Consider the following 27,623-nt stretch of genomic DNA (forward strand, 5'->3'; position numbering starts at 1 on the left):
CGCTCACATGACAAGGGCCTATTGGGTTGCTGTCAACAAACCAGTCAAACCTTGCTTGAGGACAATAAAAGTATTTCCAGAGCCAGGAAGCATACAAGTGCCATACTCGAGAGCACTAGCCTGTGTTCAGAAGGGCCGACTGCCTAAGAGGTGAGGAGAAGCACTCTGGTGCTCCCTGGCAAAGCGCGCTGCCAGCCTGGATGAAAGCCAACCCATTTCCCATCTACCGCTATCTCCCAGGTTGCCAGTCCAGCCACAGGTCCCTGCAGCACTCCCCCTTCAGCCACCTTCAGCAAAGCACAGCACCCTGCAAGGATCGTCATCCTAAAGAAACTGGTTATAGCTGGGAAATGTCACTGAACACAGAACAGCTCACCCCTCTCTTCCCTGACTGCCCAAAGTCATAGGTACAAGAAACATCCCACAGACCTTGCGGGGGTTAACCTGCAGCACTGGGCGTGTAACTGCTGCCACCTAACGGAAAGCGATGTTTTAAAGAGGCAAGTTCAGGTTATGTTGCCAGGCAGAGCACACCATTTTCTAGGGCTTTATCCATCCTATCCTGGCAGTCATTCTTTTATCGCAAAGCCTCACGGCACTCCTGTAAAACACAAAGCAAAGCGCTTATTCACGTTTGTAAGGCAGGCGGGACGGAGGACTGAGCATGGCGGGAGGGGTCTGGGGGTGGCCGGAGGAGCACCCTGCTTTGCCCTCCAGGCCACAGCTGTCCTTCCTCCCTTCGTGCTACAGGGACTTGGAAACCAAACAAAAGCAGCCAGTAACTTTTAAGTTTAGTAAAATCATTTATATACACCGATAAGTAATATTTACAATATAATACTGATCCAAAATAAACTAACATATTACAGATAACACTGAAAAGAAGAAATGAAAACATTTTAATACACGGAAGTTAAACATGGCATGAGGACAGACCCAGATTTCCGAAAGAAAAACCTGAAGTAATGACAGCAAAACTTTGACATGTTGCTATTTCCAATCGAAAACTCTTTTGCCTAGTCAAGTTCTTCTAACTTTTTAATATACATATAGCTTAAAATAATCAAGTCATAGGAGAAGTCAGATATACATAAAATTTTGGAAAGGTCAAATGATTTCAGAGATTTCTCTCTTAAATAAAATTCTAAAAAAAAAAAAAACCTACAGAGCTTTCCCCTATCCTTTTAGTGTTTGTACAAAGAATGTCATCTTTGATCCCACACGACCCTTCCATCTCAAGATATTTACAATATTCACAGTCTGCTATAAAGGATCAGTAGATTTATTACGAAGTAAAACCTTACATAATCGAGACAAGGTATTTTGCATTTATGTCAATTGAAAAATAAAAAACACGGGAAGGAGAAAGTAAAATACTACTTTAAAATATGTGAATTAATCCTTTTAAAAGTGTATTTATTTTTGAAATCTAAACCATAACTTTTTAAAGAGTAAAATAATCGACTTTTCTCATATAGAAATAAAACCATTTGACCTTGAGTCTTCAAATCGTGCATTGTTAATCTGTCCCTCCCTACCTCTGTTTTAGAACAGGCCATTCTTATTTATCACAGACAATAAAATCTATAGAAAAAATCCATAAAAAGTAGTTCCTTATTCACAAAAGCCCTTAGAACTTTGACGTCCCTCCAGACACCAAAACATTTCACGGTCAGTCACAGATGTACTGACCTCACTATCTGTAACAGCTTGAAATTATTCTGTCGTGTAAGTTAAGGGACCACAAAGAGAGGAGGGACGGACACCCTGATGCACATCTCTGCTTATTTCGGAGCTGCCTTGGATGCAGCGAGCAGCAGTTGCTCTCACGCCCCAGGGTGCTCCCCACTGTACTGAACGCACACGGGTACTGCAGAAGCAGGCTGAAGCCATTTCCTACAGACCATTCCACAACAGCGTACGAGCCTTGCTGCTGCCGTCTTTAACACCAGAGCAACCTGCCAGAGGAAAAACAGGTCCCAGGGTGTTACACTCCCAAGTTGCACACGAGGTGCTTGGATCGTATCAGGCTGTGGCATGGCAGTGGTCTCTGCTGGCTGCACTGTGTGTTGGCCACGAGAGTAGCTACGATCTGATCCATTTTTCTGCTAACAAGTTCTGGCTTCCAAGAAACTGCCCGAGTATTTTCCTCCTCAGAGGAAAGAGTTGCAAAGTGCTTTTGTGGGGAATTTTTTTTCACTCCCATTCAAATAAAGGTGATTTCCTTGTTTATGTCTCTATTTGACATACTTAAAAGTTCCAATACAATGAGACTTTTCAGAAGAAAACATGTATTTCAAGTTAAAAAGGAAATGATCTGTTTAATCTAGAGATTGTGTGGATGTTGTCACAACCTAGAATTTAGGGAAAGGACAGAAACGCATATAGGGCCTGCAAACTTGCTAATACTACCAAGAAATGACAAATACTCTTGTCTCTTGCTAATTCTCTACAGTTGTCATCGACAGATGTCAGTGCACAAATATTCCATGTAGTGTCAGAGGTACGTTTCTGGCTTACACAAAACTCCCTGTTTCCATCAGAGAAAGTGATGGTTAAGTAAGGACTGTGGTTCTTACTCTGCAATAAATCAGGCATTGGAAAACTATCAACAGGATTAAAAGAAAGCTGACAAGGTGCTGACAAAGAACGGGAAATGAAGATCTCCTTCATGTAGAAAAACTAAGTCACTGTTTAAAAAATTTTATAGAAAGAGTCAGACACTGGTATGCCATCCAAGCTAAAGGTTGCAAGGAGTCTGGCATAGAAAAAAGACAAAAAAAGAACAAGGCTGGACTGCTGTAAGAGTAAATTGGGAGATTCATGGCTCAGGTTTGTAAATGTAAACCCAAATTAATGAGCTATGAAATATAACAATAATGTTCAAGAGTCATTACTAATAGCCCTGAATTGGCACTTCAGTCTGCAGACCAAACTCATTCAGCGTCTGCACAGGTTTAGTACCAAAATATCTCTATAAAAAGCCTTCGACCAGTCTCAAAAAGAAAGAAAAGCATCAGAAGGTAGAAAACTAGAATTATGTACAGATTCTTTTCATTTGTTTGTTTAATTAAGATTAAAAAAGCAGCTTTTGGAGCCAATGTTCCAGACTAGTGTAAGAATCTGCCCTGGGCAGCCTCATGGTCCAGGCAGCATAAGGACATGTGTCAAGGAGGAGCCCTGCATCTGTTGCTCCCCCAGGAGGAGCTCGAAGGCATCGGAGAGATGGGGAGCTTGGACTCCAGAGGGTGACACAAGAGAAGGATCACCGGTGGATTCACACAGCAGCACTACGACCCTTGCCAGGATGATCTCTTTCAAACAAGAGGACAAGTTTGAAACCAAGAGTTGGATCTTCTAGAAAGAAAAGAATGGAGTACATGGGCGGAACACACACAACTGCTGATCTGGGGCTGGAGCAAACAAACCCCATGCTTATTGTTGTCCTTAGAAGATCCCACCATGAAAATAAAAATAACTTGTACATAAGTAACTAGAACATTCTTCTATTCTGCTGTTGAACAATATGATAAAAAGAGGAGTCTGAATGGCCAATTCAGCCTTAAAAAAGGTCTGAGGAAGATGGGGAACAAGAAAGAAAGAGGGCTACGCATTAAGGTCTGAGGAAGATGGGGAAGAAGAAACAAAAAGAGGGCTACTGATCAAAACTGAAAAATACAGCAAGCATATGGACTCAGGTGCCCTTGGCAAGGCCAAGCATGGCTCTCGGGTCGTCTAGCAAAACAGAAGGCTATTTAGTTGCCTCTACATAAAGACTCAGAATTTAGGCGCAAAGGGTAGCCATGAAGTTTGTGTTTCACAGCACTTGCTTCAAGTACTTACTGAGCAGGGTGTTGAGAAACTGTGGCTGTCTCGTTCACATACATAGTCATCGTAACTGGCTGTATGTATAGCAGATGGAAGGCAGCTTCTGCAACTGGTTATTAAGAAAAAGAATGGTCTTTAACAATATAGTTTGCCCCGTCTGGGGGGACTCATGATTAACAGTACATAAGTGATCATATATACCTCAAGGAACAGAGTTTTAAAAAAATATTACAGTACCAATGATTTTTTTGTATCTACAACTATACAGCATTTTCAAGCAGTATGGAAATTTAATGAAATAATTATGATTTATTAATTTACATAAAAATACTTTTTGCAGTTAAAGAATAAATCTTAAATGGTAAAAAAAATAAGATTAAGAAGCTCCAGCTATTGAGAGTCATGGGAGTTTGTCTGCTCTTCGATAACTTGTTTTACTATTTCTGCCAGTTTTAGTCGATCCACTTTATCTGTGAATCCTCTGCCTGAAAAGAGAAGAATAGGTAGTCAGCTGGTGCTGGGCACAAGGAGGAAAGCAATCATGGCTGGAGTCACACACTGACTGAACACAAAACAGTACTTCACAAAGAAATGCAGGACAACACTTGCAAGGGAACCAACATGAGTTTTGATCTTTAGTTCCACTGGAAAAAAATTGGGCACCTAAATACCTAAATTCGAACCAACCAAACAAAAAGCAGAATGAGGAAAGAGGCACAGCCAAGCCCTTGCGAACCTGGCTGCTGCCCCTCGTCCCCTTACATTCATCAGCACCTGCTCCTGCGGGCTGACACCTCTGCCACCTGTTTTGTCAAGGAGCCATCTGAACACTCCCAAGGCAGCTGGCCTAGTTTAATTCTGCTTCCTCTACAAAGTGAGCAGAAGAGATGTTGTGCTGACAGAGCAGCCTCCAGCAGAAAGACAGAAATAAACAGCTGGAAGGAAACCAGCTCAAAACAGCTAAAGCAGTTTCTGAAGTTATTATCCACCTGTGCTGTTATGTTCCTACATGACTTGGTGCCCTTGAAAACTCTACCCTGAACCTCAAATAGAAATTTTAAAGCAGAACTTTCAGCCTCATTTCTAGAACATCTATACTGGCAGATGGGTTAAAACAGCATCAAAACCTAAATCAGTTTGACACAAATTCAATAAATTTGTTTTTATTTCCATATACGAAGGTCACTGCTTCCCCTCTTTCACCCAGCATTAGCACTACTCTCTGTGGAAGTCAAAGTTCCTCACCATTCCAGCTGAAGCTCTGAAGAGTGTCTCGCAGCAACTTACACTCTCGATTATACTTCCACGCCTCCTGCATCACTTCATTCAGCTTCTCATCTTCATTCTCTCCTATTTAGAAGAACAAAGATAAACAGGAGATTTATCAATTCTGCCTCGCAGCCACATTCAGGCTTCAATAAACAGTACGTGCAATTATTCCTTCTCGCCTCACGCAAACTAGGACATCTGTTTTGAAAGCAGATGCTCCTGCTTGAAAGTTATTTTAACAGCTCTGCATGTCACTGTTGACATTAATCTTAGGCATGCACCAATATTACAGTCCACAGACAAGGCTTTGCTCTTGAGACTGGCTAGGACAACAGGAGTTCCGTTATCCTTCCTCACTACTGACAGACTGATCTTGAGACACAGTAAAATAGTCAGTTTCTTGCATGTTTAGGAATATAACTTTCTTAAAAGTGGCAACCTTTACCAGCCTGTGGTAGAATGCACTGAGCAATCACATCTCTGAGCTTTTCCAGAGCCACGTTGGAATCATTACTTCCATTCTCAGGGTCATGGATATAAACACCATCCTTTGGCTTGGTGCTGCAAAAGAACAAGGAGGAAACAATGACAATTTGAATGCAACTCAAGTCCATTACTCACTGCATAACTGCACTGGTATAAAGCTCTCTTTCACTCTCTGGAAAGCTGGGACAGGGAGCTAGATTTAGCATTAATTATAACAATGTCCTGCATTACAAAACTACTTTAAATACGAAGAATAACACATATTCCTTTAAATTAATTCAAGTAAGGGTATCCTGAAGTGCATTATCCTATTTTTCTGATAGGTAACTTGAACAAAGAGAGAGAGATGACCTGACTTTTTCAGTAAATTAATGTCAGGATCAGAAAAAAAATTGGAATTTTTCCTCCTAGTTTGCCCTACCATACTCAACACGCAACCCATCTTCTCATAGCAGATCTGTTCTGCTACTGGTGTAATAGCACTATCCAATCTCCTTCCTGCCCTCACTGGCAGATCTTGGAAGACACACCATATTGTGCAAGTATTACTTGACTCCAACTACCCACCTCAGCATGAAGAGTGCATCAACCAAATCAGATATTCAGGAGCATGGTTACAATTGAATGAACCTGTATCATGCTTGAAGTCATTCTCCTGGCAACACGGCTGCCTACGTTTTGATCTTTCAAGAACAGCTTTAGAGAGTTACCCCAGTAATTTCCTCTTGCGCAGGATTGGGTTGTTGACGGAGTGAAGGGGTTTGAGACTGACTTTGAGGTCTTGGATTCTCATGTTCGCAAGCTGTTCTGCATGAGCCTGTTGTATCCCCGCAACCATTGCCTGGAATGAAGAGAGTTGTACTTGATATTTTAATTAGCTTCTTTGTGGATTAAAGAACAATACATGGACAATGTTAGCCACAGACAAAAAACAAACAAGCAAAAAAAAACTCCAAAGAAAAAACCAAAATCCTGTTTATTTCAGAGATGCGTAACAAAAAAATCAGGTTTGCATTATGCAAGGCACGATTAGAACTGCAGTCATTGACTGCGGGACAATATATCCCAAGGTCTGAATAAGACAGAGGGTCATCCCTACTTCTCATGTTAACAAGCTTAAGACTGAAATCCTCCAAGCAGAGTTTAAAGGAAACAAGAAGGGCTATTCATTTGCTGCTAAATAATGAGATCATAGATATAGTCAGATATAAAACACAGAAAAAAGAGAAAAGACCTACAGGAGTCCTCAAACATGCTTACTACCATACTCTGTTCTCTGCTTGTTAGCACATGGCTGCTCTTTACTACCAGTCTTGGAGCATCTTCTCCTAACCCAGACTTCAAATGGAGCCATTTCTATTTTCTCTCAAAGATCTCAGGCTCTCATTAAGGCAGTAGGGGAGCTCTTTGTCTGCAATAACACCATGTGAAAGGAAACACTCAAAGCACCCAAGAGCTACCCGGCTCCTCTATGCAACATTCTTTATAAAATGAAATGTTGTTTAGACCTTGTCCATCATCAGCTGGGCAGAGGGTAGGATGTTATCAAGTGCCTCGGTGGAGTTGAGCCAGGGATGGTCCAGCACACCTTCAATGGTCAGCCGTTCCTCAGGTTTGACCTTCAGCAGCCTGGGTGAGGAATCAATCAGTCCATAAAGAGGTCTCTGTTGATTTACAATGCGCTGCTCTGCCTGGGATCACGGCAATTACCAATCTCTAAGCCTTAGAGAGGCCAAAAAAGAAACTCCTCCTAATAACTAATACACTAAGCTGACTCAAAAGCAGTCTGACTTTCTACTAGCTTCACTGACCCTTGTTGCAGTGATATTTTCACGCCATCACAGCTCATTCAGTTATATTCAGCAGCTCAGTGTAAAAGAAAGGCATTGAAGGCCATTTTAATAATACTTGTGTACCAGTGAACTCTATATTCACATCCTCCCAGAAGGGAAATTAGCTTCCAGATGAACTGGAAATGATCCAGACCAACACCCTCTGGAAATGCACATCTAGAGCTCATCCATATAACAGTCTATACTTGTACGAAGGACTCTGGGCATGGTGAAGTAAGGCAAAGCTTCAAAGGTGGAAACCTGTTTGCTGAATTAACTGCTTTCACCATGCAACCTTAGCTTTTCTCCCCCTGCAAAAGCCTCAAGTAATGGACAACTTTGGCAGGTTACAGCACCTTAAAATAAGGAGTTTTATTCTGAGATCTCTGAAAACTCCACGGAATTAAACTTTACTATAACAAAACCTTGGAAAGAGATTCTGCAGATAAATTATGTTCTCATGATAATCACAACTGTTTAATAAAAAAAAAAAAGTAAAATTTCACAGAGTGCTGACAAGTTATCCCAGGAGTCTAAATTAGAAACAGAATGACGTAATGAGTTTGTCACACTTTCTTAGACAATACTCTAAATCAGCTTCCTGGCTGCAAAGCAGAATTGTTTAATGTACCAAGAAAGTGGAAACAACTTTTACAAAATGTCAGCAGGACCGCAGGCTAGGTTATAAATTTCACTTGCAAGGCCATGCTGCCGAACAGGTCGTAAGTTCAGCTTTAATACAAGACCCAAGATACATGCATCCTTTTTCTGTATGTTAGGACTTTGAAAACCTATTATCAAGCACTCCAGCTCATAAAGCTTGAGGTCAGAAATCACCTCGACATGCTTGGAAGGAAGCAGCTGCTTGAGTGCAAAATACGACCTCCAGAAGCAAGACTCCATATGAATAGCAGACTACATAATAAAATTTCAGATAAGTTAACATTTTATTTAAGTCTAAATGTATTCCTGCACCATAAACACAGATTCAGACCCATTGGCTGGAAAAGACAAGGAGGAGAGGGAGTCCTGATAACATTAGTGAGAGAATTAAGTGAAGTGAACTGAATCCAAGTAACAACATTCTGTGACCTGAGTTTCACGGGCATTTTAAACGACAATGAAACTTATTGACTGTGGAGCTTCTGAGTAAGAAACAAGAGTTGACCTTGGTATAAGCAGAAGTTTCACTGCAACATAATCTGCAGTTTATTTGGTGAAAGGTTGTGAGCTCTCCTGCACTGCTATGAACAGGTCCCGGCACCCTTTCCAAGCAACGTTAAGTCCTTGGAGATTTTACAGTATGTCAGAGGAGACAGTGGCAGTTTAAAATTGTTTAACGGATTGATTTTTTTCTATTTATGTTGCTTTTATCCTTCCAGTTCCTCTGGTGCTACAAGCAAAGACATTAAGTGTCTCTCAAATTTTAAAAAGTAAGTGAGGTGAAGACCTTACCAGTACCACATTCTTGCTTTCAAACAGGACCACGGGATCACAGTCTTTGAAACATTTGCAATTGAGATGTGTGTTGCATGAAAAACAGTTTCCATTAGCATTTAGAATAAAATATCGATGCAAAACCTTATCTCATAGCCTGACACCTTGTGACAGATCTTAATCTCCCTTTCCATGCCTCTCTCTTGACTCCTTTTAGACTGTATATTATGTGCACCGGATTTTACGGGACAGACCTACCCGTTCCTATTATGTCGCCTAAGTGCCCCCTGATTTTAACAGGGGTTTAAACACTACCATAGGAGAGATGTGCCTACAGAGCACTTGCAGATGTAGCAGCTGGTTGTCTATATTGTTCTCAAGGAAGGTAGTGTACCCACTCCCCTTAAAGACTAAACGCACAGCGTACTCTAGCAACTTCAGAGGCAGGAAACATCAAAAATTGAACACAACAGTTAGGGAGTTAAAAAAATAAAGAGGGGGAAAGAAAAATATTTACCAGACTTCATTCACGCTGAATATGATAGAAAATTTTTCAGCTGTATGTGCCACAGACAATTCCCCCCGCCTTTGGAAAAATGAGCCCTTTGTGATAACACACTTGGAAGTGATTTTCCAATTTCTTAATATAAGCAGAGAGCAATACAACATTTTCCTCAACTGACTCACTTTCGCACAATGTCTTTCGCCATTTCTGAGATCTGGCTCCACTCTTCCTCTGGAAATTCAAAACTTCCTGTCATGATCTTTTTCCGCATGTCCTTTGGAATTGTCCGACTATGGTGTTTGGAGTAAAACGGAGGGTATCCACACAGCATCACGTAAATAATGACACCCAGGGACCACAAGTCACAGCTCTGAAAGCAAGGAAATGATCACTTTGGGGCGCAATTTGCAGCAAGCAGTGGTGTAGCTATGTTAAACGTGCTACGTGATTCCCTAAGAAAACAGAAACACAGCTCAGTCTCCTCCTAAAGGTCCATCTGAGGACCTTCATGGATAAATACAGCAAATATGTAAGCACAAGATAACTCCATGCTGCCAAGCTAAACTACTTCCAGTACCCAAAAGTAGCTTGTTTACAGAAAGCGCTCCTGTAACTCTGTGCTATGCAACTGTAAATTGTATGGAAACAGCCAGTGCGTCAGAGGCGTGAGCAAGCTGTGCATTTATTACATCTCGCAGGATACTTGAGTCCTAATCTCTCAACATCAGAACATAAAACAGAATACAGTCATTTTTTAGAATGTGAGACTAAAAAAAGAAACACCATCAAGCAAACGAGCTAGCAGAGATACTAAGAGAGGTCTAATGAAAAAACACGTCCTGAAAGGCACGGAGATGAAGAAGTTTCAGAAAGCCAGGAGCAGTATTTCACAGCTGTTTACACTGTGCTCCCTCCTGTCCTCCCACCCCCAGCCTGGAGCTCCTGCCCCTGCCCTTGCACTAGTGCTACTGCTGATGTGATACAGTTGTTGTTCATCCAGGAGGTGAACCCAGCCAAAAACTTATTCCCCATCGAGATCTCTGTGCATTCAGGCAACAGACAGTACTTGGGAAGAAGGAAAGAGTACCATAACAGCCTAGACTTCAAGCTTCTGTTGGACCATATCCTTAAGGATACAGCTCTGTTATCACCTGGTTATGGCATGGTGCAGGCTGCCGCTGGTAGCACTTGCTCTGACCCTGGCCATCCATTCCCAGTATTTCTTTTGTGCCAATGTTAGCATTTGTGCAGCTAATAATTTATTTTTACTGGCTTGGTTTCCAGCCCTATCAGTCCTCCAGGGGAGTCCCAAAGGTTTATGCCAGCACAAGGATCAGCAGGAACACACAGCCAAGGATAAGCAGAAGCCTGAACTCCAGCCAGGTTCAGGTGACTGTGGAAAGACACGCAAGGGCAGATTTGGGGAACTGGGGAGGTTCTGTGATCAGTTTACACAGACAGAAGTCTGCACAGCTGCCAGGTGAAACAACCTCAGCACCACCCTGTCTGCCCGAGGCTGTATATTCCACCACATACTCTGGGACAGCACGAGCGTTCATGAAGCTGCACTGATGAACTCAGCAAACACAGAATCCCTGACTCCAATAACTGTGACTGGATGAACACCAATCCAGGAAGGGGCTTCCTTCTGGAGGGAATACACCTAGATCAGCTCATACTGATCATTAAATCATACCCTTTTGACTTCTACAAAATATGTGGATGATGATAATGAAAGAAACTTCAAGGAGTTACCCCACATACGTATGCTTTTCGGCAAGTTGTTTAAGCCAATCTCAGATGGCTCCAGAAGTCTACATTTCTGTTTAGGTACCTAAATTCTCATCATTTTTCCACTGACCAGAGAAAATTTCTAATGAAATCAGAGGAACTTTAGGCATGTAAGCAGGAAACAGGCATCTAAATTCTTTGTGGATATGGTTCTCAGATTCTATTCCTCAAAAGTCAACCCCCTCCAGCCATGACATACACAGTTATATTTGATCCAATATGCACACAGCTTAATAAAAATACTTAATGAATCAAAGATATGTTTTTTCCTCCAACTTAAATCTGTGGGATAGAGCTGCTGATCATGAGGGTGGATCAGAGGCATTTCCACTCAGGCTCTGAATTGCTGTGAAAGGACAGTGTACCTGGGACTTCATCACAGTCTATTTTGGGGAAATAGGCATATGCCAAATGCTGCTTTACCAGTGAGTCACACTTGGCAAGTTAAGGACGAGGCCACTTCTTCCAGCAGCCTCTCCAATTAATGCCACCATGGCTGAAAGCAGTCCAGAATGACCAATTAATTCTTTAAATTAAACATCAAAATAAAATCACTGTATCACATTGTAAATCCCAGAAGATCACAGGGGCCAAGCCTTGTCAGTACATGAGTTAACTCTGTTTGATATCTGTTTTCAAGGTTGTTCCATTCTGTACAGAACTATGGCCCATATTTTGCTTCAGGTTCCATAGCCAGGGCTCTTTGGTTCATTAAAAGAACAAAAACAGTTGTCAAACTGTTACCAACACGAACAGTGTGCAGCCATTTTAGGTGTCTCTGGTACTCCATCTACCCTTTCACAATGAAAGAGAGGGAAGTCCCTTGGAAAAGGCTGTTACTGGAGAATAAATCTGCTTCAATCCACAGAAGTGGAGTTCTTCTGAGACCTTCAAAAGTTATAAAAGACAACTTTCCCTGTGACTGGGGTTCACATGAGAGAGGGCAGAAGAAACTCTGTATTGAAAAAAAAGCTATTGGTACCTGTCTGAGAACTCTTTTTTAAAGAAGTGTCTGGCTTCAATCATCAAGCTGTTTCTCCAGGATGGAGAACAGATAATCATAACCCTGAAAAAGGCAGTCATGATTAGAAAACCCATGCGGATGAATTCAGTGAAAGTTATCTCTGCCTGTCTCTGCTTTAGCTCTACAGAAGGCTACTAACATACAACGCTATATAACAAACTACCCGCTCCAGCACGTGGTGGGTTAAATAACCATCCTTAAAACTGGAATCAGTGTAGATACTTGGCACTGCAATCAGAAACCAGTTGACTTTAATACAAAAAATGACACTCTGAAAGAAAAACACTCAGTGCGTCAAACACTGCTAAGCTCGCAGGACACAGTGATGGTAATACGGAGGAAAATGTTTTGGAATGACCAAAAAGGAGTACAACCTTTTAGGACACTTTCTGTTGACACTTTACAAGACTCTAGCAGGAGCTGTTATTGCCCACAGCCACTGCTACAGGCAACACAATACACTGTTGGTCATTGTGCAGAAGATCCTTGATACAGACAAGGAACCACCACAGCTGCCTGAACAAGATAGCCTAAACAGTGCTTTTCACATCCAGAAACTCTGGCTGACAGCAGAAAAGAGGTTTTATTCGAACTAGCCTCTTGTGGAGGTGAAAGAACTTCCCATGCAACCATGCTCCAGCAGAATCCTTCTACTCTCTCCAAAACCTTGTTAATATTAGTGCTCCTTAAACAGTGTTTGTATATTTTTCCTTTAATTAAAGGGTCATTAGTTAGGCTTGGACCAACCGTGCGTTTCATTGTTTGCTCTGTCAGAAGGAACACAGAGCCAGCAGCGCCTTTTTCGCGTATCACTTCTAAACTGAGAAAGACAGCTAACTGCACAGATCATTATCTTCTAATTTGCCAGTTCAGCTGAACAAAACCTGGTCTGAACCTGATATATTTAAGGGGAGAAATATCACTGTATACCAGGTCACTCCTTTTAGAAAAGCCAAAGGAACCCCACTTTTGAGAAATACAGCGCCAAAAATCTTTCTAAATCCTTCCTTACAGCTGAAAATACACGTGTACACAAAACACCAAGCATTTCCCTACTGTTTCCTGTAGAACCTGCTTTTTACTCAGTGTGAGATATTAGGCTAGTTGGATGTATTCCTGTCACAGAGATCAGAAAAACTTTATTGCTCCTGGCCATAAGTGTGGAATTTCAGGGCAATAAAGTTTATTGCCTTCGGTGATAAACTGTGTCTACAGACTACTTCTACAGCAGATACTTTGGGAGGGTGGGTAAGACACTGTGCTTTAAAAATATTGACTTGTGGACTGTTTCATAGCTTACCTTGTTGTAAGTGTAAGGTGTTGGAGAGGTGGGGATAATACCAGATTTTTCTTTCTGATGCCGTCTTTGTGCCTCCAATACCTGTTGCCATGAGAGGGGAAAAAAATGCAAAATACATCTCATCTACAGGCACCACAAACAGCAACGCCTATGCCGAAGATGCCTGATGCTTTTCCATTCGGTAGACTTATTCCAGCTACTGAAGACTCTGCCAAACTCAAACTGTTCTTCCTAAGAAAGACTTGAACTTTCTACATGGGGAAAATTTCAGCTAAAATATTTTGCTGCTTTGGATGAAAACTCCAGTTTTATGTGAATTAAAGCAATTGCTCACACCTGTTCAAAACATCTAACACATGTATGCTTTGGAACTAGAGCCTGAAGTGTGTTTGGAGGGTAACCCCAGCTCCAGAGATGTCCCTTTTTGCCTCTCCTGTGAACAAATCACATCAAATTTGTCCCTCACTGATCAAATCTGTGTGTCTGGGTTTCAACAAAAATCTCAGTTTAAACAGGCTCAGGAAAACTTTCTACAGGGTTGGTAGCTCGCTTGTTTTATAAACCCCCTCTGTAGTGCAAATGGTCCTTCAACAGCAGGCTCCAGATGAGGAGATACTTTCAGAGCACTTGACTGTGGCTGCATGGTCTGATCTCTGCAATTACCCCTCCTAGTCATTGAAGGCTGCTGACATGCCCGATACTGCAATTAAGTATCTATCTGCAGTTTTCTTTTCATTTTCTTCAGCACTCCAACACAAAGTACAAAAGAGAGGAGGGAAAGCAGCAAAAAACAGCCTGTCTGTAATTATAGGTCATGTCTTATTGCATACTGCCAAAGGGGCCAAGCCAAGGTGAATGGGTAACCCTTTGGCACTGCCCTCATTTTGAGCAATTGCCTTTACAGAACCTTTTTGTTTCAGCATAGTCCTTTTTAATATAATCTTGAATGATCCTGAGCTGGAAGAAGCATTGTGAAGCACAGACTTTTCCAAATCAACTGCTTTAATGCAGTTACAGGCCAGCTGTCAAAATCCTGGAGTAGTCTCATGGGTAGGAGTCAAGCCTGGGAGAGTCAGGAGGCATCAAAAATAAGTCAGTGCTAAGAACACAATCTGGGAAATTTGCCTCACAATATCCTGCTGTAATCAATAGATCACTGTGGCACTCCATCTTGAAAGGTGGCTACCATACAATTACTCAAGATTCCTGCACCCACAAGCCCTTAATAGGACAGGGAAGGCTTTTAAAATTATGTGATTATGGAGGCACAGGCAACAAAAATCATGATTCCCCTTTAGCCTAGAACTTTAATTGTTTGTTACCTGAGGTGCTACGTAATATGGAGTGAACTGTGGTGTCATCAAGTCACCTTGGTCTACTTTGGCAAATCCAAAGTCACACAACTTAACAGGTGCATCCTAAAACAAGGAGAAGAGGCTTCATTACAAAAGCTCATTGTATCAACATTTCTAATACATGTTTCTCACCTCATACTCATCTTACCTCTGCCACATGTACTACTCTTTTGTATTTATATCCTTTCCATTCCACAAAGCAGCTAAAAGGTCATAAACTGGTCTTTGAAACAATCACTTTTATAGTCCTGGGTGCTCTGGGTCAAAAGCAGTCCCCCTCTCAGATCTGGAAAGCACTAAGCACGTTGTAGGGGGGTCACTGCATAAACGGGGTGGTTATGAGCAGGAGAAGAAAGAAACAGGCAAGTGCTTGGATACATCTAAGCACCTATAATGCATGTTAGAACATCCTGATGACACCTAGGGAGGAAATGTGGCAGAGCGGATCTTCTCCTCAGCAAAGCAGGATTCTATGTTGAGGTGGAGAACCTGACCCATATTTAACAGCACCAGCCTGTATCCAAGCAGAGCAGAGTATGGAAAGGCACAAAGCCAGAAAAGGTCATTCCTTTTTGTCACCAAAATATTACATTAATGTAATTTTACAACTACTCTGAAAATCACCACTGAGCCATTTTACACAATTCAGCAGTAAACAAAGAATACCAAGCCTTCATCTTACCAGAGAGTTATCCTTGAAGAGGAGATTCTCAGGCTTGAGGTCTCTGTGTGCAATGTTTAGTGAGTGGCAATGCTGCAAAGCCAAAGCTATCTGAAAAAGGGCACAATAAATCAACTACAGTTACAGAACTCCTCCTTTAGCCTGGACAGTTATTTCAGCTTTAAAAAGGACATTGCCAATATAGCTTAGACCCCAAACATCTTCACTCCACTTGGGTACAATTCTGAGCTAAGACAAGCACGGCCATACTACACAATAGTGCAGTAAAGTGACGAATGGGAATGAAACCCACAACGCTGCTCAGCTGGCATTTCACTCAAGGCAAACAGAAAATAAAAGCTAAGTTGTACTGGGCTTCCCAACCATCTTAGTTTTACTAATTTGGGGCATTATTAACATGACAGTGTCCTTTTATATGCTGTGCTAGGCCTACAAGGTCTTGCTTGCACGCTTGCCAGCAGTTACATTCTGTTTAACAGTCATGAGCAAGTTCTTGAATCAGTATTTCAGTAAATATTTTATTGCATTTGTTACTGACTTAAGATTCAGCATTCAGGCAGTTTCACACTTTAATTCTTGATGGTATGGCCTGCAATTTACTTGTTTCATGGGATATTACATAGAAATGCATTACTTTATTCTTTCAAAGACAGCTACTTACACTGCTGTGGTTTAGAAACCTGTAACCCGGTCATGAAAGCTCTACAGACTCTACATTTCAAAGTGCAATTCATGTAAAGAAAACCAAAGCATAAGTACTTAAACAGCATTATTGAAACAGAAAGAAGGCAAAGCCACGTGAACCTTATTTACAAGTATTCCTATTGACTTCTGCAGGATTCTACCCAAACACAGTACCTTGGATGAAGCGTTGTGTCCTTAGAAGACTACAAATTACTGTGACGAGAGAACTTCAGTGTTAACTTAGCTCAGAAATAAATATAAACACATTCCGAGAGAAAATGAGGTAGCTTTGTGACAAGTTTTTAACTATTACTGGGTACAAGTAACTAAGACCCGTAGTTCAAGACAATGATGAACCACTAGATGAAAAAGTAAGACTTTAATATTGCTTTCAAACTTCATTTGTATAAACATTAAGTCAAAGAATTACTTGAGACTTGAATAACCCAAGGGCACACACAGTCAGAATTTAATTCAAAGCCTTGTCTTTTGGTATAGTTTTAAAATATTTTCCCAACATGTTAATCCTGAAGACTGCCTTGCACTGTCAAAATCAAACAGCCCAAATGACATGAAAACAAACTGTCAAGAATAATTCTGTGCTTCCACCTAATTTTTTTGTTGGATGAAACCAAAAAGCACAATTAGCATTTCATTAGAAACAAGTCAAAGCACAAGACAGAAAAGTAAGATGAAATGATCTGGCCCTCCTTTTTCCCTCAGCACCAAGCATTATCTCCCCAGCTCAGGGGGAAGCAAGTAATCAGGATATGGATATATTAATAAACAGTCATGTTAATTTACAGCAAATGCCGCAATATCTTGTCTTATATTTTCTTTCCTTAATTCACTGCAGTGACCACTGGTGTGGGAGCAGGACCTTTACTGATTAGTACCTCCAGTATAGCCTCTCACCTACAGTTCGTGTATCTTTTATTTGGAATGCCACTATAACCTCTGCAAGAAGCAAACAATGGCAACTCCAGCCCACGGCTTCATGCCATGGTGCCAATTCCCATGCAGAAGAGCTCAGCCATTTTGACAGCAAGATCCTTCTACCTTGTGGTTCCTTACAGCAACCTACTGGTCCTCTCCTGTGGCTCCCTAGAAAGGCTATCAACATACAGCCATACCATCTTTCCTGCAACCCTCCCATTAATCCAAGCTTTCTGACTGGGCACCACAAGTCTTGGAAGCAAAAGGGAACAAGTTCACCCCAGAACTGAGAGGAACCGACACTAGGGATCCCTGCTTCATCATCCTGCCTACTCTAGCACGATATAAGCTAGTCACACCAAATGCACTGCTAAGCAACAAACAGCCTGATGGACACCAAAACCTCTAGTAATAAAGAGTGTGGAGGCTATAAAACACAATATTCAAGAGTGAGTTGCAGAGAGAAATGGAGAAGGAAAAATGACATCAGAACAAACAGCACAGAAAACATGCATTATATTGGTACATTCCTCTTGTTATCTTCCATGACAGGCAGGACTTACACAAAACCAAATACAGAACCCAGCTTGAAAACCACCAGCCCAGGACACATGTATGTTATTGTCTGCTACCCTGCCCAAGAGGTGTGAGAAACGCCAAGTCTGTGTCATGGCCAGGAGCGATTCTCAAACTGGAGCTCAGGAGCCATGTGGCACCTGGTGAGAGCCTGTGGACTGTTGGAGGTAACACTTTCAGAACAGCGAGGCACACAGCAGGAAGACTGTGCAAGAAAAGAGCTCTCTTTGGAGAAGTGTTCTGTAGACCAGGTTAGGGAAACCATTGCTAAGGACAGCAGAGACACCAGGGTCCCAACCCAGAAGAACTAGCCCCCACCTTCAAATTCTTTGCTTCTATTAAAACTTTGGCATTGTCAGGTTATAACAAAGCAGGCAATGATCGTTGGATCAGAACTGAGGATTATTTTAGCTTCCCTTTTTCCCACCCCCCCCACCCCAAGGAATTGTTAAGTACTTTAGCCATTATCATTCATGGATTTGCTTATACATGGGTGTTAACTTGCCTGCTTTGTTACTTGGCTTGCTTGCTTCTCAGTAAAGTGCCGGTGCTGGCTGATTCTGTGAAATAGCTCTCCCCCTTCCATCATCTCCATTACAATTAGGAGCCGAGCCCTGTTCAAAAGCATTTCATTTTGTTATATTAAAAATAATCAAAAAAATAACAGAATTGCTAAGCTAATAATGCATACTTCATATCTACTGACGCAGGCCAAAAGAGAGACATATACTTGCTTTTCCTACAGTAGTTAGAACTATTTTGGTTCCATAATTTTGCCTTTGAGCATATAAACTGCAGGATTTTCTGGCTCCCAGCACAATCTGACTCACTGATTGTCAGCCAGGAATCTATAGTTTGCTCTTCATGTTGGGCTCCCACATCCAGCTGGAACAAACACCACGGACATGTCTACATGGATGCATTCAGACAGATACATGCAAGTTCCACCCACGCTTTCCACCAGCAAGCCAGTCTGGACCTGGAAGCCATTTAGACACATCAATGTACAACTCTGCCCTCAAAGAATAATACAGCAAGCAGAGTCTTGCATTAAACAGGCTAAACAGCTTCCAGGTTGGAGTTGGCTTGGAGCGCAGCGTCACCTGTCTGCACCCATCCTTGCAGACATGCCGATCTGCCTAGGCGCTAAAAATGTTCATGGAAACTTAGAAGCAGAAGGTTAAGGAATTATCTTTAATGCTTTTGAGTCTGGATACTCACTGTACCTCATTGTTTTAATTTACATTTTATTGCCATAATTATGAAGCACAACGAATAGGAAATGTGGAGATCAGGACTGCTAGACCCTCAAGAAACTAACTTCTAGTTCTCCTCACCACACATCAAAATCAGATATATCAGAGACTAAGACAGATCTCAACTCTTTAATTCTCCCAGCTCTGACTTTTTTTTTTCCCCTCAACTAATATCCAATTAGAAGACAATCTTTTTATCCCAAGCAATATTAACATATGAAAAACAGTAAGTCTGCTTCATGTTTTGCTATGTTCATTTTAAGCAGGACAATGTCTTCAGAGTTTACAAGGCAGAACCTAGAAAAATTCTCTCTTCCAGGTTTGTTTTCTTTTTTAATGAAGACTGGCACTCTTCAGTTTCTCAGTGGCTCACAAGCATCACCATCATGTAAAAGGATCACACTTAGGATTCTAGATAGCAACACAAGTCACAGCTCCAATCCTGCTTTAACAGTGCTTTGAAAGCAGAAGGAGGCTCAAAGGTTACAATTCAATTCAAGCTACTAAAGCAATATCAAAGCAGGACAGAAGCTAGAAGCTAACATACTCTCTCAAACAATGCAGGTATCACAGACTGAATCAATGAAAAACCTAAGAAATGAAGATGTATTCAAAACCAGTAGTGAAGGACGCATTCATTTAAATATGCAAAGGTCTGGGCATTGACAGAGGGCAAGAAAAGCAAGCTTAGTCTGAAGTATAAATATCATATCTGGAACGCCCTATAAATATTCATTTTGGTCACACTGTGATTAAAAAAAAAAGCAAACTCCACTATACCTTGGCCTAAACATGGAAAGCAAGCTGTGGGAATGAATCACCCTATGTAATCTTACCTTGGGCTGGATTCATGTGGGAACTGCACACTGTTAGCATAAACTTCAATAATTTGAACAATATTTGGATGTGTTGCACACATCATGTGCAGACGTACCTTGAAGAGAAGGGAAGAAACGTTACTGTACACAGTGGCACATACTTGACCAGTTCTGCTCCTCCCTCTGCCCCCAAGACTATGGCACACACGAGCCCGTGCGCTGCCAGCTGTGCTCAGAACAGTCACAGCCAATTTAAAATTATCCAAAAAATAAGAAGTGCCTACGATTGTTTATATGGGTGACCAAGAGCCATTACATTACTTGGACTGAGTAGGACAAAAAGATCATACATTGCCAACCTATTTGTTACAGGCCATGGAATCAAACCCAGCAGAGTTCCAGAAAAAGCCCAATCTTTGATTTCTTTGGGTTTTTAAAATAAGTTTAAGGCTAGAACTAGCTTTAAAGTAGCAATAAATATATGACTGAAACTGAAAATTCATGAATAAAACTTGAAATTCCATAATCTGGCTCCTTTAATGGCCTCAAGGTCTAGCACTAACAACATGTGAGACTTCATCTCCCATTCTGACTGTCTGAAACAGGAACCTAAGGCATTTTCCCCAGTTTAAAGCTACCTGGGCTGCTAAATCATGTCAAGGCTTGATGCACTTTGTAAACAGATTATATTTTCCTGGGAATTTTAAATGAGAGTTTGCTCAGTTTCAAGAAATGGAAATTGCCTAAACCTTGAGGACAATTAACGCTTCTTTCACTTTGTGACAACTTGAACAACTGCCCATCATTTTCAACAGAGTGAAAGCTTGTCACCTAGGTACGCTCTCGCCAGCCACAGTAAGTCACAAACAGTATCAGTGAGCTTATTTAGTTTCTCATACACAGATAAACCCATACCAATTAGAGTGCAACTTGAAGCATTCTTGGCAATTCTCAGCGTAGTGACACCCAAGAGCGAGACGGATGGAAACACAATCAGTTCTAAACTATTCATGTTACATTACACGGGACAAAGGGAGAACACTAGCTTTAAAATGCAGCTTTATAAATTACACTTGTACGTATACAGCTAACACCTAGAGCAAACTCAGAAAGACCCTCTGTTTCACCACCTCATCCTACAGGAACCGAGCAGAGCAAGCCTAGAGGTTCAAACCCAAGGAATCTTGCACAGCAAGATCTGCAGAACACATGTGAGCAATTCACCAAAAGGGCAAGACTTTGCGATGTGTCAGAAGACAGACAATATAAACAGGAACTATACCTCATTTCGAGCTTTTGGACGATCAAGAAGAATTTTCAGTGCAAAGCGTTCTTGAGAGGATTTTTTCACGCAGACTCTGGTATTACAGCAATAAAATTATTCAGTCAGCAAGAACGTTAAAGAGACACTTCAAGCAATTGATCTGTAGTTACACGTTCGCTCTCCACATGGGAATTAACAGGAATGCCCGCAATCTGGAATATATAGGGCACCTGTCACCACGTCCCAGCTTGAAAGCCTCAGTTTTCAGCCTTCCAAAACAATCCGATTCGTTACACAGAAACACCTAACACAAAGTTATATTTTCAGCAATGCAGAAAAAGTGCTTTAGAGCAATGGGTAGCTGCAGACAAGCAGAAGGCACTCTAGACATTCAACCTGAAGAGACACTTTTGATGAAAAAATCCAAACCACGCAGCGGCAGCCTGAGTATCTCCAGTGGAGGGTGTACTCTGCAATAAATAAAGTGTTTCTGAATGGAAATCCTTGTTTTAGCAAGGCCACCAACTGTGCCGCACACATTTTTTCTCTCTTTCCCCCATTTAACATTAACAGTTGAACTGCATCAGAAGGAAGGGCCCACATCTTAACAGGCAGCTAAAAGAAAAAAGCACCAAAGGGATATTTTAATACAAATCAGAGGCAATGCAGCAACAGAAAATGAATGAGCAGAAACCAATTGCCTGGACAGGAAGATAAATGGTGGCAAAAACACAATCGCCCTGTCAAGCGCTCAGAAACAGAGAGGCGCAGACATTTGTTTTCCAGAACTTGTGCAAATTCCCACTCCCAAAAGGGAGAGTTCTTGTTGAAAAGGGAATATATGTTTTGCTTTAGAGAAAGCATCCATTTCCTGCAGGGGTTAGAAATTCATGATGGGCAAGTCTGGTATGAGATGCAGAGCTTGTGGCACTATCTGCTTTGGCCTCACATGATGATGATGTGAAAAAATAGCTGGTAAAAATAGCTAACGGGCGCAGAGTGCTGATGCCCCAAGCCATGATACCATAGACGGGAGCAGCGACCTTTGCACCGCACTGACACCAGTATCAAAAGGACAAAGGTGTTTGAACAGAGTTTGCTACTGCTACCGTTTCACAACTGACCCCTGTTCCTGCTTTGCTTTGGGAATATGGCAGTGAGATGGGACAAGGCAGAGAGGCAAGGAAAGTTTTTACTTCAAACATACCCCATAAAAGACAATACCTCGCTTGCATATCAGCTAGGGCCCACGTGGAGTACAGAGACATCTATTTATTTGTAAAGAGAGTCTTCCACATATCACATTGCAATTAAAATACATACTCACTTCTCCACAGCTAATGAAACAGGCGGAGATTACATACAAATCCGCAGGTGTATTGTCTTACCTAACAGGACCACTGATCCCAGCTCCCAGCTTCTGAGTCCAGTTAATGTTGTACTCCTCTAAAATGGAGGTTTCCTATTCAAGAAGGAGCAGGGGGAGGGGAAAGAGTAAAATAAATAAATAAATAAATAACTACATCCCTTCTAAAAAACACAGCTCAGCAGACCTGATTTGCAAGATACCTGAGCAGAGAAAGTCTGCTTTGGAGTTTTGCTTCACTTAGGAAAATTAAACATAAATACAAATGCTCACATAATAATATATCTCAGTTTAAAATTATTTCTGTGCAGCTGAGACTGCTCACCCTGGCATTTGGAAACAGGATTACTGAGAACACTAAATGGGATCTTGCGCCTTCAACACAAAAAGCATATCAAGGGCGCTTTTCCCCCGTGACTCTTAAATCCAGCTTTCTACCTATAAATAATCAATCACAACTGAATACAAAGGCCCAGTTACAGTATTATGATGTACTGTTTGGTCATTTGGTACAGTAGAATATGATTGTGCTGCTTTCTTGGCATTTTCAAACCGTTGGAATCATTAACTGTAAATTAAATTACTGCATGACTAGTTTTAGCTTGTCTTATAAACACGAGCCTGATTCATTATAACCCTTTTTGTTATGACACAGCTTGGGTGCTATCATGCTTAAACATGTCACAAGGTGGGATGTAAACGTGGCTTCAGTGCGCAGCATTTTGATTAATGCCGCTGCCACGTGCCGTTACACGGATGGTGATTGGTGATCTAACAACAGAGCAGGGCTGAACAGTGGAAACGTTGCGTGCAAACAAGCCAAAGTAATACATGCCATAAGATTCTGCCTTTGTTCTTTTATGAACATTGCAACCTATGTTCAGGATCATCTTTCGAAAAGCCATGCTTTCTGATAAATTGCAGGAAAAGGTGGTAACAAAAGCTAGTACCAGAGAAGCTTAAGCAAGCAGGTAAAATACTTCCCAAAACACTGAAAATGAACAGAAAAGTCTGCCGCTTGCCAAGCAACTCCATTCTGATCAGATTTTCCCCTTCTGTTAACTTCACAGAACCCCACAGAGCCCCACGTTGGAAGGGACCTCAGGGACCATCTAGTCCAACGTCTCTAGGAAGAGCGCAGTCTAGACAAGACGGCCCAGCACCCTGTCCAGCCAAATCTTAAGTGTCCAATGTGGTGGAGTCAACCACTTCCCTGGGGAGATTATTCCAATGATTGACTGTTCTCACTGTGAAAAATTTCCCTCTCATGTCCAGTGCAGCATCTCAGGAACATGCTGCAAACTACGAGAAAACTGAGAACACTAGTGGTCTCAACTAAGGTACTGAAAACGGCAGTCCCTAACCTGGGATCGCTGGCCTCTGCTGCAGCAGTCATGGATTAACACTATTGCCAGGCTGGAGCCACACGGATTGAAAACAAAGCATGAGAGGAAAGCTGATATTTAAGGCAAGATCTGAAGGGATTAGAGAGTGCAAAAGACAGATATGAAAGGGAAAAAGGCCTTTTAATGCAGTCTGGAGTGGGTATTAGATAAATCATGCATGACTAGCGTAAAAGGAGTAAAGCAAAGAGTTAAAGTTAACTGGAGATTTATGAAGGGTTTTAAAAGAAGGTAAGAAAAGCATAGGGGATCATACACAGTTCGTTATTTTCAAGTAGAAGCACAAAGAAAATTTCTGATCAATTCAACTAACATAAATTTCACTTGTGAGAAGTGTATTAGGGAAAAGCTAATTTAATTTTCCTGATACTCAGATACAGAAAATTGAAAGCATCATAGGTGGAATGAAAACACAATTTTAGAAGAGCATTAATGAGCAGAGAAAGGGTTTCTCTGAACTGGGGAGTACCTCCTCAGCACATGCTTTCAAGATCACACTTAGTGTTTAAGTTCTGAAGAAAGTCAAACCACTGAGCTGGAGAAGCAAATGTCAAAGTACTCTGGAGCAACATCGTGATTAAGTGATAACAATTCTTCATTATTTTTTATAGAGGTTCGAAGTCTGCTGCTCCTGTTCCAAAACCAAAGGGCCTGCCTGCCCCAAAACTTACCTAACCCTTTCAACCACACAGGTCGGTCTAACAAGAGATACTGTCTCCACATACAAGCCCAGTCTTGACTAAACAGTTTCTGCTGCCTCATGCCACTTATGTGATGGCAGAGATTCCAGCTGAAATTCCAGCTGAATACATGGAACAGAGAAGCTGATTAGGAATTGGAAAGTCTGTGATCTATGAATCTAATGAAGTAAGAGTAAGATCTGATAGTTCTCGAGCCCTGATGGACATGTTCAACAACTACAAATAAGTCCATTTTTAATAAAAATTATTTTCCTCTCATATTCTGCATATTCACCATTGTTTTAAAACAAAAAAGCCACGATTTTTTTCTATATTTTATTTGGATTCCAATCTTCATTCAAAAGCAGCTTTACAACTTATAAGTAAAAATCAATAATCTAGTGATTAAGAAACACTATTCACCATTTCCTAATGATACAAAACACAGTATTTGAGAACTTTGATGTCCATCAACATACAGAATTGCTTACATCTCCTAGTTCAGAAACAGGAGCTCCAAATCTAGCACCAAGAATATGCAGCTGCAAATCAACATCAGTTCATAACATTCGAACAGCATGAAATGTTTAAAACATACAGATATAAAACTGCCCTCTGAAAACATAAAAATCTCTTTCAACTGGTAGCCTACGTGCCTTGCCTCTTTGTTTAGATTAGTGTACTGTACAACGCAGGCAGCAGAGGGTACAGTATCCTGTACTTAGCTCCACATCTGGAGAATAAACTGCCTTACAGTAGCACTGCTGCACAGCACTGAACTTGTAGACTGGCTGACAGGTCAGCTGGAACTAATCTGCTGCGGCTGGGAACAGAGGAGGCAAAAGAGTGTTGGAGAGCGTGCTTTCAACAAAAATCTGCAGTGCTGCAATTTCTTACAGTAAAACCTTTTTGCTCTACTGTTAAAGGAACTTTAAACTTCTGATCACTCCTTGCATTAATTTCCAGTGGGCAAAGGGAATAAACTAATTTGAAATTTATTCAATTAAAAAAAGTTTCACACAAACTTTTGAGTTCTCTTCCATAGCACAATTCCCTTTCAGCAAGCTCAGGGTACCTAAAACAACGGTTTGAGCATCCTCCCATGCAGAGTCAGCAGTCTGGGATGCTAACAGGCTGGAAAGGCAGGACTCTGGGATTTCTCCTGCCTTGATCTCTGGCAAGCTGCTTCCAGAGTTAGCCACGCATCAGGACTGCTCAGGGGAAAGCTCAGGCACTTCTCCGTTTCCACTGAATACCAACAGGAACAGGTTTGAAATAAGGTACTTTAATGCATAATGACTACAGTCAATTAAAAGTATACAGACTGCTGCTTGGACAAACTCCACATATGCAACAAGTAAAATGCCAACAACCAGTGTAACTCCACCTCCACTGCTCCAACATGTAGCCTTTCGGCTTCGGCTACTTTGCCCTAAACAGCAATCACTATCTTGAATCACAGACCTTAAACCTGCAGACGCAGGTAAAAACCAATCAAACTTGAACAATAACCACGTATTTGAGGAGCAGAGAAATCAGCATAATATATAAAAGTGCTAAATTATGTTTTCAATTCAGACAATGCCTATAACCCACAAAACTTTTGCCCAGAATCTGTTCCCAGTCAGAACCCCTCTGAACTGAGAGGGGCAGGAGGCAAATACAGGATTGTCCCTACATTTACACAACCACTTTGGCTGTTTTGTTTTTAACCAAGAGCTCTGATGTAGATCTTTACCTTCACATGAAATACCACAGAAATACTTGAAAAAACTTATTTTTGAAAGCCTCTGGACAGCTGCTTTGCCTGCACTGTCCCAAGACTGATAATGAAGCAGGAACAGACAGCATATAATTTTGATACTTCATCTCATAGTTTAATTACAATCTGGGTTGTCTGAACACAGCGCTTAGACTTCCTTCTACTTTGGGCTTTTTTAGGTCAAAAGGCAACACCCATGTATTTTAAATCAATCCAGATTTCAGCACCACAAGACTGTGTTGCTCCTTTTCTTGGATTGATTTTTTTGCCCCCAATGAACTCATCGAAGACAAATCCCACTGTGGCAGATAGCAAGGCTAGGGAAATGCCAACATACAAGGTCTTTCTACCTATATCCTTAAGGAATTCGTTCATCTTATTAAAATACGCATTTATGAAGGCATCCAGAATCTGTGACAGTGACTGCTTTGCACAAGGTAAAGAACCTGCAGAGTCTTTAAAACATTGTTTTATTGTCCCTTTATCTCAGAAGGGTTTCCCCAGCTTCTTCAGGAAATCCGCTCAGCCAGGTCACAGAAGGATTCGCCGGGAAGCGCTAAGCTCACACACTGATTCTCGCTGTAAAAAAAGCCGGAATCTGTTCAGCTCCTCTACCGCCACTCAAAACACAAACATCCCACATGCCAGATTTGTTTTCACGACAGCATCCGCACAGGAACTCGGAGATGGACTGAAGGGGCAGCATTGTCCCCGTAGCCAGGGGCTGCTGAGACACAGACAACCGTTCCCGCCCGCCCCGAGTCACCCCCGTTCTGCTCCCCGCGGCCTCAGCGTCTCCGCACCGATCCCCCGAGGCCAGATCCCGGCGAATCCGCCTGCCTGCAGCTCCTCTTTCCCTGCCCGGTGCCTGGAGCGCTGCGGGCAAGGAGTCCAAGGGGCAGAGCCGCAGCCGTACGGGCAGAGGGGACGGGGGCCCTGCCCGGGGCACCCACCGCCCCTCGCAGGGCAGGGGACGAGTTAGGGCCGCCGCCTCCTGCCTACCTTGATCGTCTTGTCCATCTCCTGATCCTCCGACATCCTCCCACGGGGCCACGGGCGGGCTGGGGCGGGGGAGAGGGAGCCGCCGGCCCGTCCCCAGCGCGGGGCAGCGGGGCTGCGGGGGCCGAGGGCCGGCGAGGCAGCGAGGAGGGAGGGAGACGGCGACGGGGCTGCGGGCACGGCGGCGGGGCCGGGCCGGGGGCGCTGGGCCGCGTTAGGCTTCGGGCAGCCCCGGAGGAGCCTTTGTGCCAGCGCCGCGCCGCCTCATCCCCGGCCGGGCGGGCCGGGGCGGACGGGGGAGAGTGGGGGGCCGGGAGCTGGCGGGGGAGCGCCGCGGTAGAGGGAGGGCGCGGGCGGGCCCGGAGCCGCC

At 42.3% G+C, this 27,623-nt stretch overlaps 1 protein-coding gene across 3 annotated transcripts; it reads right to left on the reverse strand.

Annotated features, from left to right (window-relative positions):
- Positions 1–783: 783 nt before the first annotated feature.
- MAPKAPK5 (MAPK activated protein kinase 5) lies at positions 784–27,511 on the reverse strand. Of its 3 annotated transcripts, none has more exons than XM_075110791.1 (14): positions 27,257–27,511; positions 22,432–22,505; positions 21,062–21,137; positions 19,798–19,895; positions 18,211–18,319; positions 15,510–15,599; positions 14,795–14,890; positions 13,473–13,553; positions 9,540–9,727; positions 7,092–7,212; positions 6,294–6,424; positions 5,537–5,658; positions 5,074–5,178; positions 784–4,313 (listed from the first exon to the last, which is right to left on the reverse strand). In XM_075110791.1, the coding sequence occupies exons 1-14, from the start codon at positions 27,290–27,292 to the stop codon at positions 4,219–4,221; spliced, it is 1,422 nt and encodes a 473-aa protein (XP_074966892.1). In that variant the 5' UTR covers positions 27,293–27,511; the 3' UTR covers positions 784–4,218. The 3 variants fall into 3 exon arrangements, with proteins under 3 accessions (XP_074966892.1, XP_074966889.1, XP_074966891.1); XM_075110788.1 differs by having other exon boundaries at positions 5,543–5,658; positions 27,257–27,442; XM_075110790.1 differs by lacking the exons at positions 19,798–19,895; positions 22,432–22,505; positions 27,257–27,511.
- Between the last annotated feature and the right edge of the window lie 112 nt (positions 27,512–27,623).

Source organism: Phalacrocorax aristotelis, chromosome 15 (assembly GCF_949628215.1).
Source record: "Phalacrocorax aristotelis chromosome 15, bGulAri2.1, whole genome shotgun sequence".
Taxonomy (NCBI): domain Eukaryota; kingdom Metazoa; phylum Chordata; class Aves; order Suliformes; family Phalacrocoracidae; genus Phalacrocorax; species Phalacrocorax aristotelis.